Here is a 12,701-nt window from a genome sequence, read left to right as displayed (position 1 = left end):
ACAAAAAACGTTATCCGGTGCGACATTCGTCGCACCGAATACTTCAAATGTCGCACCTAAAAGTTTATTAGGTGCGACATTAGGTGCGACGGCGTCGCACCGGATAACCCGTAGCAAAAGGCATTAGGTGCGACATGTCGCACCTAATAGTCATACCTCTAGGTGCGACATATTAGGTGCGACAATGTCGCACCTAATATGTTTTTTAAATTAAAAAAAATTACAAAATCAGAAATAGAGGGGGGGGATGCTGATCGATCCAGGCGGCGGGGCGGGGGGTTGATCCAGGCGGCGGCGGGGCGGGCGGGCAGGGGGCTGGTCCAGGCGGCGGTGGGGCGGGGCGGGTGCTGGTCCAGGCGGCGGGGCGGGGCTGGTCCAGGCGGCGGTGGGGCGGGCGGGAAGGGGGCTGGTCCAGGCGGCGGGGCGGGGCTGGTCCAGGCGGCGGTGGGGCGGACGGGAAGGGGGCTGGTCCAGGCGGCGGGGCGGGGCTGGTCCAGGCGGCGGCGGGGCGGGCGGGAAGGGGGCTGGTCCAGGCGGCGGGGCGGGGCTGGTCCAGGCGGCAGCGGGGCAGGCTAGGAGAGAGAGACAGAGTGAGAGATGGCCGGTGAGACAGAGAGAGAGAAATAGAGGGGGACGTACCAGGGAGGGCCGGCAGCGGCGGAGCGGAAAGGGACGGCGGCGGGGACTGGCTGAGAGAGAGAGACAGAGTGAGACGGTGAGAGACGGCCGGTGAGATATAGAGAGAGAGATGGGGATGTACCAGGATGGGCCGGCAGCGGCGGAGCGGGGAAGGACGGCGGCGGGGGCTGGCTGAGAGAGAGAGACCTTGTGAGACGGTGAGAGAGAGAGAGTGAGTGAATGTGTGAAAAAATGAGAAAAGTCGGGTTTAAAACCCTAATAATCATATTGGGTGCGACAATGTCGCACCCAATATGAAATCCCAGATCCAAAAAAAAATTCGGCGGGATTCGCTGACAAATTTAATTTTAAAACTCATTGGGTGCGACAATTTCATATTAGGTGCGACATTGTCGTACTGAATAACACTAAACATTAGCGAAATTTTTAGTCATCCGGACGAGTATCCGGTGCGACATGTGGGCTTAGGTGCGACTATTAGGTGCGACATGTCGCACCTAATACCCTTCCGCACCCAATATGTTAATTTGTAGTAGTGCGAAAAAGTAAGTCATAGTTTTTTTTTTTTTTTTTTTTTAGGGAGGGCTTTATAAATAGCCAATGATACAAGATCGGATATTTACAAATATGGGGGCTGGACAAATATAAGTATCTTTCCCTTGGGAGGAGAGTGGTGTTAACACTTGGCCAAACAATCTTGGGTAGTAAGTCATAGTTTTGTTGCTTAAAAGTCAATCTTTCGAGATGAAACCACACTATCTTAGTAGATTCGGTCCCATTAAATGATGCTAGATATAGCACCTGTCATTAATTTATTTCTTGCTTTGTGTGAAAATGAGAAATTATATAGCTTTGTTTAAGATATGCTGTTGGACAGCACAATAATGCTTTTTCCCTTGATTTTATCACACTTTTCTACGGAATAAAATCATATGTAAGTTGTATATCTACCAATCTTACAATAGTATATCGCTTATATATTATTCCATATCCACGGAATGAAATCATATGATCGTAAAAATATTAACAATAAGATAATACAAGCAGACACGCACAGTCCCCCAAAACAACAGCATATTGGGTATAGCTTCATAAGCATTATTAACTATTCCACACACACAAAAAAAAAAATGCATGAATAAAACAAGATTATTGCAAACAAGACAAGCATTATTTCATGAGAAGAATTTAGAGGATATCTCTCATGACCAATAATTAATGCTGAAATAACTCTTTGAGATTGTAAGGCTTGGTGAGATGAGAATCTCCACTCCACATGAGCTCGGCGAGTTGTTTGTAGGCCTGTTGAGTCGGATGAATTGGGTCGAAGAAGAAGTAGTCCCTAGGATCTTCACACAGCTCAAAGTTTTCTGTTCCGCAGCTGAAAATTCCTCTAAATGGTCCGCTTCCACAACATGCCATATCCGCGTCTTTGAAGCCTTAATAGTTGATAAAAATTAAAAGAGTCAAAACAAAAATAAATAAGTACCATCAACAAGAGTAAATGATAAAAAGGACATCATTTTTCAAAATTCAAAAGTGAATTATTTTTTGCTTCTCTTTCTAAATTCTTTTTCTTCATTGTTGCTTCTCAATAGATTACCATATTTCGATGGGTTCGCTAGTCTCTGGCTCATTGAAGTGTACATATCATGAAGTGAATACTTGAAGCCTGGAAGGTGAGGCTTAATCGATTCTAGGACTTTAGGAAGCTTATCGTTGTGCATCTTTGTTAGTTGATTAGCTTCTTCAAAGCAAGCGCCGGTGTTTCCCGGTACCAATAATTTTAAGAAAGGAGTACACCCCAATGGCAGCACTGTTAGGAACCCGAATTTCCTCGCCCCGATTTCGTACATTCCCTATCAATACACACACAAACCAAGATATTAGCTATTTAAATTTGAAGAATTGAGACTCAATATTAATGAACAAGTTAAAGCAGTAGTTATGTACTTGGATAACTTGGGTCATATTGCCAAGAGCCATGTTAATGTATTCTTGCTTAGATGTTTTGTAGTAGAAGCTGGAATTGTTTGTGAAAGGGTCGAGATAATCGTTGCCACCGATGCTGAGTAAGTAAACGGCCGAGGAGATCAACGCCTTTGATCTCTCAGCCCCGAGTTTTTGCTTTAATTGCTTCTCCACTTTCTTAAAATACGTTAGTTGAGTTTTAAGGTCTACCACCTTGTTGAGAAAAAAATAAACTAAATTAGAACATTAATCAAGTGAGTAATACTAATAACATTATATAATTCAAAATTTAGTAGTAAAAAAAAATATGTTACTTACTAGACCTTGATGAGTTTCAACGAGAGCACCGGCGCCAGAAGAGGCGAAGTTCACACCGCGCGCATAGTCGTGGACTTCGGGATTTAAATACGCTGGAATGAAAGGTTGTTTTGTGTACTCGCCTATAATAACGATAGTATAAAACACTATCATAATCAACTAAAAAAACACAATCATGATAAACAACGAGAAAAATTATTAAATATTTCTGTTACATTTTCCAAGTTAGTGATAAAAGAAAAATATAACTAATTAAGGCCATTTGAAACAAATAAATTACAATTTAACCAATGTTTTATATATATGTTTTAAAAAAGGGAAAATAACACATTTATATCCTGTGTTTTAGTGAAATGTCGAGTTTAACCCTCGGTTTTCAAAAAATGTCGAGTCCATACCCTCTGTTTAACTAAAATGACGAAATTATACCATATGTTTAACTAAAATGACGAAATTATACCCTGAAATAGACAACAGTGTCACGAATATTCTTTTTATTGACTTTTCATTGACGTTGACTATAATATTTATATATGAACACCAATTATCTTTATTCGTTCGCGCCATATATGTAATTTATTTAAAAACTAAAAATTAAACAACAGTCTCTTAATCGTGAAGAACACAGAAAGAGGCAAAGGGGTAAACATCGATAGTTGATAGTCATCAAAATCGCATATTCGAACAGAGAATCCAGGATTTAGAGTTACAATTCGAACACAGAATGAAGTCATTTCTTAGGAGGTATGAGTTTTATTATTTAATTTCAATTTAAGGCTATTTTTATTTCAAAATTGAGAATTTGGAAGTTAGGGCACTGATTTATATTTTATTTGGTTTTTCTTATATAAGAGTTAATATCAATGAAAGAGAGATTTTTGACGCTGTTATTCATTTCAAGGTATAATTTCGTCATTTTAGTTAAACATATGGCATAATTTCGTCATTTTAGTTAAACAGAGGATATGAACTCGATATTTTTGAAAACCGAGGGTTAAACTCGATATTTCACTAAAACACAAAGTATAAATGTGTTGTTTTCCCTTTAAAAAAAATAGCTAATTATTCTTAGGTTGCAGTTTTAATTATATGCATATTACGTTCATAATCTTTATAAGTTTCTCATCCAAAAATGAGTAGTACACAATGTTTCGAAAAAAATTAAGAATTAATTTCATTTTTGCCCCCTGAACTTTTTGATGAATCACAGACTTTATCTCACTTTATTTTTCATAACAAACATTTACCATCAACTTATTAGTTTTTTTCATAACCCGTCCTTCCGTCAAAATTTTTAATAGAATTTGACACATGTCAACATATCAATGAGTTTGGAAATAAATTTACTAATATACCCTTAAAATATGTTAATTTTAATAGTTAATCATTTCTCTCTCTCTCTCTCTCTCTCTCTCTCTCCTGAAAGAAAAAATATTAAAACTCACGCATTGTATTTTCTCTTTCTTTTACTTTCTTTTTTCTTGTTCGACATTCATGGCCTTCGATTTCTTTTCGCTTCAGCTTTATGATTATATATTATATCAGTTTTATAGTATATTAAATATATTATATTAAATATAATACCAGTTTACGATTTTACGTTTTTTACGATGAATATAATACCCTGTTATTAAATATATTACATTTAAAAAGAAAAATAAAATAAAATACTAGTTTTACGATTTTACCCTTAATTTTTAGGTGAATTCGTTAAATATTTGACGGAATGATGAGTTTTGAAAAAAATTAATAAGTTGATGAAAAAACGGTTGTAACGAAAAATAAAGTGGGATAATGTTTGTGGTTCATCAAAAAGTTCAGGAGGGGAAAATGAAATTAATCCAAAATTTAATTAATCATTTGACTTTTATTTTTTATTTTATGAGAGTTATTAATATTTTAATCTTGCTGATCTCCGTTAAATTTAAGGGTTAGTTTAATATTTAGAATCCATTTTGATCTACATTATTTATTTATTGAAGCATCGTGAATACTCTATCTTCAGTGAAGAAAATGGAAGAGATGAAGAATTGAGAGAGAGAATGATTCTAGATTGTTTCCGTTGCGAATGAGTAATTGTGATTCTCATTAACAATTCACTAAAGCTTCGTTGAGCTGAAATACACAAGTTTTGTTCTAACAGACTAACAATAAGTTAGTTACAAGTGACATGGCTTACGCTCGTTGGTACACGATGTGGATGAACCAGCACGTGTTGTGCAGTAAGTTCAAAAATAAGAACTACCATTTATTTCATTTTGAACCGATTTAAACTTCACCTTTTTGTTTGAAAATAAATTTAACCGTGATTGTTTTATAGACAGATTAAGACGGGGGTATTAAGCGTACATAAAGGATATGAGAAAGATAAGAAAAATAGATAAATAAACAAATAATGAGGTATTTACGGATAACGATATTTATATCCGAAAAAAAAAATTGTAAAGTTTTTCAATTTTTTTTCGGATATAAATATCGTTACCCGTAAATACCTCATTATTTGTTTATTTATCTATTTTTCTTATCTTTCTCATATTTTCAATTTTGATGTTATAATATATATTTTATCTGATTCATTTTTTGAAAATTTCATCATATCATCAGAATTTCCGACAAAAAGAAAACCTACTTAACTATTCTCTTAGAGTTGAAAATTCGGTTAACTTCAATTAACCATTTAACCGAATTTGTTTCTCACGGTTAATTGTTAACCGAAATAAAAAAGTGGACAATTAATTGTTTTAACCGAAAAAATAATAATAGTAATATAACAATTCGGTTAATGTATACCACTCAATGTAATGTATACTACTTTTCGGTATAAATTATTATTATTTTTTTCAATTAACATAGGTTAATTATTTTTTATTCGGTTAAAATTAACCGTTCGATTAATTTTAACCGAAAATTCTATTAAAATTAACCGTATGGTTAATTTTAACCGAATAATTTCAATTAAAATTTAAATCAAAATTTTTTTAATTAACCGAATTTTTTTCTTTAATATGCACATACAGCTGAAACGAGACCCAAAATCATATTTATTTATTTAGTATATAAGAAAGCTATAGTTTGATAGAATATTACTTATGAAGTCAGGAATGAGACGGCCGTCGGAGGGTCTTCCGGTTGGGACTCTGAAGTATGACTCGCCGTAAGGCGGGAAATCAAACTTGATAATTGTTTGGATGTAGTTGTTATTTCCCGGGTCGTACAGCGAGTCTCCGAACACAAACATTGCCACGTGTCCTTCTGGAAGCTGGTCGGCCACTGTGGCATCGAGGATGATCGCTAGGCATATCACGGCGCTGAAGCAGTAGTGGCTCAACAATTTAGTTCCCATGTCTATATATGTCTGTGTGTTTCACACCTCTATATATTTGGTTATATATATAGTGGATGCAATCATGAACGTGATATCAGATTGGATTTAGCCAGCTTTTTTGGCGAACAAAAATTAATATTATAACATGAGTTGGAAACTTCTTGAAGATGTTAAGCATTGAGTTTTATTGAAGATGCTTCAATCACGTCATGCATTTAAAAGTCCAATGATAACTTTTCTTCAGGTTAATTTAAATTTAATGTTGCAGTAATATTATAATTTACAAAGGCCACGTAACCACTAATAACCGCCTGAATAACACATATAATTATAATATATGTTCAGGCGATATCTTCAGTTCTGTCTGTTAGTATTCGGAGCTCAATTTATGTTCTTGATCGTTTCTCACGTTTTCACATGTCGAACTGGATTTGTTCGGTGTTATGTGACTGTTCGTTATCATATGACTGTCCAGTGATATGATAAATTCCGATCATAACACATATACATATGCATATATATACCACCAGATGAGTTATTTAAAAGTGAGCTGACCTCAAAAGTAAGGAGCAATATATATATATATATATATATATATATATATATATATATATATATATATATATATATATATATATATATATAACAGAACTAGATTTACTAATATTCGTGTTTATGTTTATTTTCACAAAGTTCATATATTTCCTTAGTTAGAAATCTCATTAAATAATAAATTGATAATCTATTATCATAACGTTCTACATGTTATATTATAATAACCAAGACACCAAGAACATTTACAAGTATAAAAGATTAGTTCCGTGATGGACAATGTATGGGCCTGTTTGGTAGTTCACTCAAATTTTTTTGTTTTCATATAGTTGTAGTCTAAAATTTTTTTGCAGTTGTTTTCAAATAACTGTTTGGTAAGGATTTCAGTTTTTTTTTATTCAGTTTTTTGTAATTGTAGTGTAATAATTCACATAAGAATTAGGCGTCGAAATATATACTAATTGAAAGTCTTTGCTACGAATATAATAGTCGTACTTTTAGTAATAATGATTGTTCACAAGTTCATCAAAAAACACCGTTTTTGTTTTTGTAGTCAATACAACAAATATAAAATTTTGATACCTAATGTTGACTAAAAATAGTGAAAACATATGTGTTCGACGAGAGGATCACGACCAATTAATAGTTTGTAAAATGGAGTTCCGATTGTTTAAAGTTTGTCATAATTGTAAAACTTAAGTTTTTCAGGGAACGAAAACAAATTCGATAATCAAAAGTGAGGAAAATGAAATGATGTTGATAGGAGAGAAAGAAATGTCAAGAGGATTTATTAAAAAGAAAAAAAAAAAGTTAAAAAAGTTGAGTGAAAAAATTAGAAAACATCTAAAAACAGTTTTCTAATTTTCTTCATTAAAACAGAAAACAGTTTGAAAACTTTTTGAGTTGTATTATAAGAATCATTAAACAAACAGTCAATTCAGTTTTTTCAAAAAACTGTTCAAGTAAAAAAAAGTCAAAAACAGTTTTCAAATGAAAAAACAAACAGAGTCTAATTGGCCAGGCAAACACTGTTGACATTTCGTGTCTGTCGTGATCTAAAATATCCGATTTAGTTGAATTGGGAATATGTCTATACGTAAGAGAGAGAGAGAGAGAGAGAGAGAGAGAGAGAGAGAGATGATATGAGCCTAGCTTCACGCTAAGTGAACGAATAGCTCACGTGTAACTATTTATTAAGGCTACAGAGATGTTGTGTTAATCAACACGCAAAAGTAAACTAAAAATGTCTATTACAGTGATTACGTTTTAGAATTATAAAAATATAAGGTTAATTTTACAATAAACAAAGTGTGATTAGCGGCAACTGAGTATTTCAATAAAACACATAAGATATTAATAATATATATTTCCATATGATTTTGACTAGCACATGTGGCAATACAAAGATACGGCAATCGAACACAAATTTTTATTGTGATGATAATTTCATGCGGCAACACAGATATGCGGCAATTGAACATGATTTTGACTAACATGTGGTGATCTTAGTTACTATGGCAAAGGCCTTAGTATTTGAGTTGGGTTGCAATTGAACATAAAAATTCCTTCGATCAATACAATAGTCCATAAGAGACAAGGTGCAACAAAAACCTTTTTGTAATTTTTTTTAATGAGGAAACAGAAAGTATGGCTACGATACCTAATTTATATGTGATGGTTTCGGTGATGGTAAAAAAGGCGAAGGAAGGCTATGAATGAAAGCCAAGGAGCAGGTAGGAGGATTTTTTTTTTTTTTTTTTTTTTTTTGGCATCGTAATTTGGTCAATTAAGATCAAAATATATTGGTGGCTGTTTGTTTGTGTGTGTTGATACCTTGATAAGTTTGGAGTTTGGAAAAACAAGATATAATTGGAAGTTATACTTGAAATAGTCAAGTTAATTTGGGCTTCGTGACATTTTAAAGATCACGTACAATTATAAACGTTGATCAAACACTTAATGAGTTGATTTGGATAGGGATTTTATATTTATGAGAGCTTTAGTAGAAATTCACGTGTAATATTAAGAAGTAAAAAAATATTGAAAAATTGATCATTCAACTAAGATTATTATATACTATTTCTACCTAATAAATTTATTTTCACTGAGAGTATCATATCTCTCTATGCAATTGTTGGTCAATTTTGTGTCTTATTTATTTATCTACTTTTACTTTTGTGCATCCAATTCGTGTGTATGTTTATTTTCACAAAGTTCATATATTTCTTTAGTCACTGTTTAGGAGAATCTCATTAAATAATAAATTGATTATATATTATCATATCGTTCTACAAGTTATATTATAATAACCAATAGCATTACAAGTATAAAATAGTAGTTTCGTTTCGTAATGGACAATCTGTGTAATCGGCCAGGCGAACGCCGTTGACATTCCGTGCCTGTCGTGATCTATAATATCCGTTTCAGTGGATTTGGGAGTATCTACGTAACGTGTATTAATATTATATCTATCAAAAGCTTAAGTGACGGACAGAAGAAACAGTATCAAATATATATATATATATATATACACTACCCATTTTTCATGCTTCAAAAGCGATATATATGAACCTAGCTACACGCTAATTGTACGAATAGAGCACGTGTGTAAGTGTAATTATTATCATAAGGCTACTAGCCGCAATCGCTAATTTTTGGGTGTATTGATAACAAAACACCCAAAAGCGTGATAATAAAAAAATAAAAAATATAAAAATATAAAAAGTATTTGTTTATGTTATCTGGGTCAATGTGTATTATTTGTGTTATTCGAACGTGTAATGCAAGTAGAGGTCTTATACCTAAATGAGTAAAATGCAAAGTAAGTTATCAATATCTATTTAATCTAATGTCGGCAATTTTTATTGATTAAATGAATATATTGATACATTTATTGAATGTTAAAAAATATGCATATCAATGCGAATTTATATCAGTAGTTACCAAAAAAAAAAAAACATTGATTCAAAAATTGGTAGATCATCAAAATATATTACAATAAATCATCTATAGGGTGAATTAGCCTACTAGCCTAATCAACTCATTTTTGTTAAAGGAATAGTCCAAGTTTGAATTAATTAAAAAATAGCCCAAGTGATATTTCAGTTCCAAAATTACCCTCAAAACAAACTCAGTCTCATTTTCACAGCCTCAAGCCTCGATTCTCTCTCCCACCGGAAACCTCTCCGATCTCCGTCGTCGACTTCATCTTCTCCAGCCCGACGCCAATCCTCCGTCGCCTCGATCGCCGCGCTCGTCGACGTCCAAACCGGTCGCTGAGTCCCCTTCCCGGAGCGTCTTTTTCTTCCGCACCTCAGCAATGGCGGTCGAACAAGAAGACGATCATTTTCTGAGATTCGTCAACCACGCGAGGTCCACGATATCTCCGGTATTCGAAAACGGAGATTCCGATCCAAGATCTCTGAGCTGAAACTCAATTGCCTCTCGCGTCCTCAAAACTTGCGCCGCATATTCCAACGGCGTCATCGCCGCGATTCTTCTCTCCGAACTCTCTCTGGTTCGCTCTCTATCTCTCTCTCTGGTTCGCTCTCTAATTCGCAAATCAGTTAATTAATTAACTGATTAAATTATGTTAGGTTAATTAATTGACTGACTGATTGAATTAAGAATTAGCTTAGGTTCTGATTTTTTTTTTTTAGTAAAGTTAATTTACTAACTGACTGAATTATGAATTAGGTTAATTAATTGAATGCTTTGAATAAGAATTGACTTAAGTTTTATTTTTGTGAATTTTTTGTGAATTTCGAATTCAAACATTCAGTTAATTAATTAACCTAACTCAAATCAATCTGTTAATTAATTAACTAATTCGCGAAGGGTATAATTGTCTGCTAAGAAAAAATGGGCTATTTCGTTAATTAAATGAAACTTGAGCTATTTCTCTAATAAGAAGTGTAAGATGGGCTAGTTACAACAAATTTTCATAATTATTTATTTATTTTTTTACATAAAAAGAGAAGATGAACCATACTTAACTAATAAAGATGATCGTATATATTTTAATGGGTACGTAGTGTTAATCGCGTTTTTGGATTAATACTAAGAACCGTCTGTGGTTCGATCTAGGGTCGGATCCTATGACCGCACATAGGTTAGGTTTGGTGAAGTTCTCTATTCTCTTTGTCCTTGCCTCACCGAAAAATGGTTTTCGGCTCCTCGTCACTTCGCCAATAGTCGACCTTCGTGTTCTTCGCGTTTTTCGTGTTCTTCAACCTGAGAATCAAGAAACATGAACTAGGGGACGCGGAGGGTTTTCCCCCGACGCGCACTCCGACGCTCAACATTAGTAGAGGTGGGAGGTCTCATCTCGTCTCTAGAGGGTAGAGAGATGAAATATTTCTCTAGTGAGAGAGCAGCAGAGCTTTTTCAAGTCCAGAGAGAACTTGCCTTGAGAGAGAGTTGAGAAGGGTATTTATAGAGGCTTGAGACTTGTCTTTACTATGAGTTCAATGAAAGAGAGGTTGGAGGTGAGTTTTTGCCATGTGGCAAGTGGGGTTGGTGGCAAGAAGCCCTTGGCAGGTTGGCGGCAAGGAGCCTTGGACAGGTTGCCGACATCATAGCTAGATGAGTTGGCGACAGCTGCCTCTAGGTGGATTTTTGGGGTTGGCGGCAACCTGGAGTGGGCGACATTTTGGGTTGGCGCCGTCAGGTTGGCGTCACCTCAGGTTGGTGCCAGAATCAGGTTGACTGCTGATGGGAATTTTCTTAACTAAAGAAAAATTCTACACGACGCAAGCGAACGTGTCGTCAAGTAATAGAGTGCAAAAGCACGGATATCGATCCCACAAGGACTCTAGACTATTTCCGAAGCAAACTCACTAGCTTTCTTTTTCGAGTTATGAAAATGAAAAATGGGGGTTTTTTTATTGTTTTAAGAACAAGATGAAATGTAAACAAGAGTGAAAACAATATTTAAACACAAGTTAAAAGGAAGGGGCACGATTTCGTTATTTCATCAAGTCGGTCGGTCTTGGTACGATTCTAAGCTCGGGTTTAGAGTTGTAAAATTTAGTCTCAATCCCTCTTAAAACATTCACTAATCTCTCTCGAGTCTTTAGGAATCTAGCTACGTGTCGAACTTACACCTCTCGGTTTGGGTCCTACTAAAACACAAAACCGCATTTAGCCCGGGATTTCAATCAACTACATCTACCCCCTAGTCTTTCTATAGCTCTAGGAAGGTTAATGATGAGACGAGTAGAGCTCACTCGTTTATTACCTCTCGGTTTCTAAACTCGTCTAAGGTTCACTAATTAGTTAGCTACTCTAAATAGCGTTAACACACAACCCATACCCATAATATTTCACTCTCAACCCAACCATGAAGCACAAAATCTAATCTAAAGGTTTGACCAACCAACTCAATTACTTAACTACATCGCACCCCTAAATCTACTTAGCTACTCATGATTATGAATAAACAAAGCAAAATAGAAATTAACAAAAGAATTAAAGCAATAAAATAAGTAGACATTGAGTGCTAAAATAAACAAACACTTAAGCTCTCATTAATATACTACCACCAACTCCAAAAATCCACTCAACCAAAACAATAAATTCAAAACACAAATATTCAATGTTCAAGAGACTAAAGTGATCACCAAAACTCAATAGAAATAGATTGCAAGCAATAAATGATGTTCAAAGCAATAAATGGAGTAATAAGTTCAATAAACAAGAAATAAGTAGAAAGAGAGAGTTGAGGGTGAACAAATGGAGTTGATGATGATGATGGAGGTTGTCACTCTCCTTCTTCTTCTTCACTCCAAGAAATCTCCTTCAAAACCTAGTTTCTCTCTCTAAAACTCTCTCCAAACTCTCAAGAACAAAATGTAAAAGTGTTATGAATGTAAAACCTCCTCCTTTTTCTCTTTGA

General features: G+C 34.8%; 1 protein-coding gene across 1 annotated transcript; it reads right to left on the bottom strand.

Moving 5' to 3' along the window:
* Nucleotides 1-1,562: 1,562 nt before the first annotated feature.
* On the bottom strand, nucleotides 1,563-6,271 carry LOC149385589 (GDSL lipase-like). The gene is made up of 5 exons (XM_089626365.1): nucleotides 6,016-6,271; nucleotides 2,929-3,050; nucleotides 2,593-2,823; nucleotides 2,243-2,498; nucleotides 1,563-2,078 (listed from the first exon to the last, which is right to left on the bottom strand). Exons 1-5 carry the CDS (start codon nucleotides 6,269-6,271, stop codon nucleotides 1,855-1,857), a joined length of 1,089 nt encoding a protein of 362 aa, XP_089482491.1. The 3' UTR covers nucleotides 1,563-1,854.
* Nucleotides 6,272-12,701: the final 6,430 nt, after the last annotated feature.

This window comes from Urtica dioica, chromosome 9, assembly GCF_054948205.1.
Source record: "Urtica dioica subsp. dioica isolate 48M chromosome 9, U.dioica_male_clone48M_v1_H2, whole genome shotgun sequence".
In the NCBI taxonomy this organism is placed as follows: Eukaryota; Viridiplantae; Streptophyta; class Magnoliopsida; order Rosales; family Urticaceae; genus Urtica; species Urtica dioica.
The sequence above is the reverse complement of the archived record's forward strand: the minus strand, read 5'-3'. Positions and strand labels throughout refer to the sequence as shown.

Excerpts from the sequence above, each read along its gene's own strand:
- LOC149385589 (XM_089626365.1), bottom strand. The coding sequence starts at position 6,271 with ATGGGAACTAAATTGTTGAGCCACTACTGCTTCAGCGCCGTGATATGC. Across the intron at positions 2,499-2,592 it reads ATATGACCCAAGTTATCCAA|GGAATGTACGAAATCGGGGC; the intron begins GTACATAACTAC and ends GTGTATTGATAG. Across the intron at positions 2,079-2,242 it reads AGCGAACCCATCGAAATATG|GCTTCAAAGACGCGGATATG; the intron begins GTAATCTATTGA and ends TCAACTATTAAG.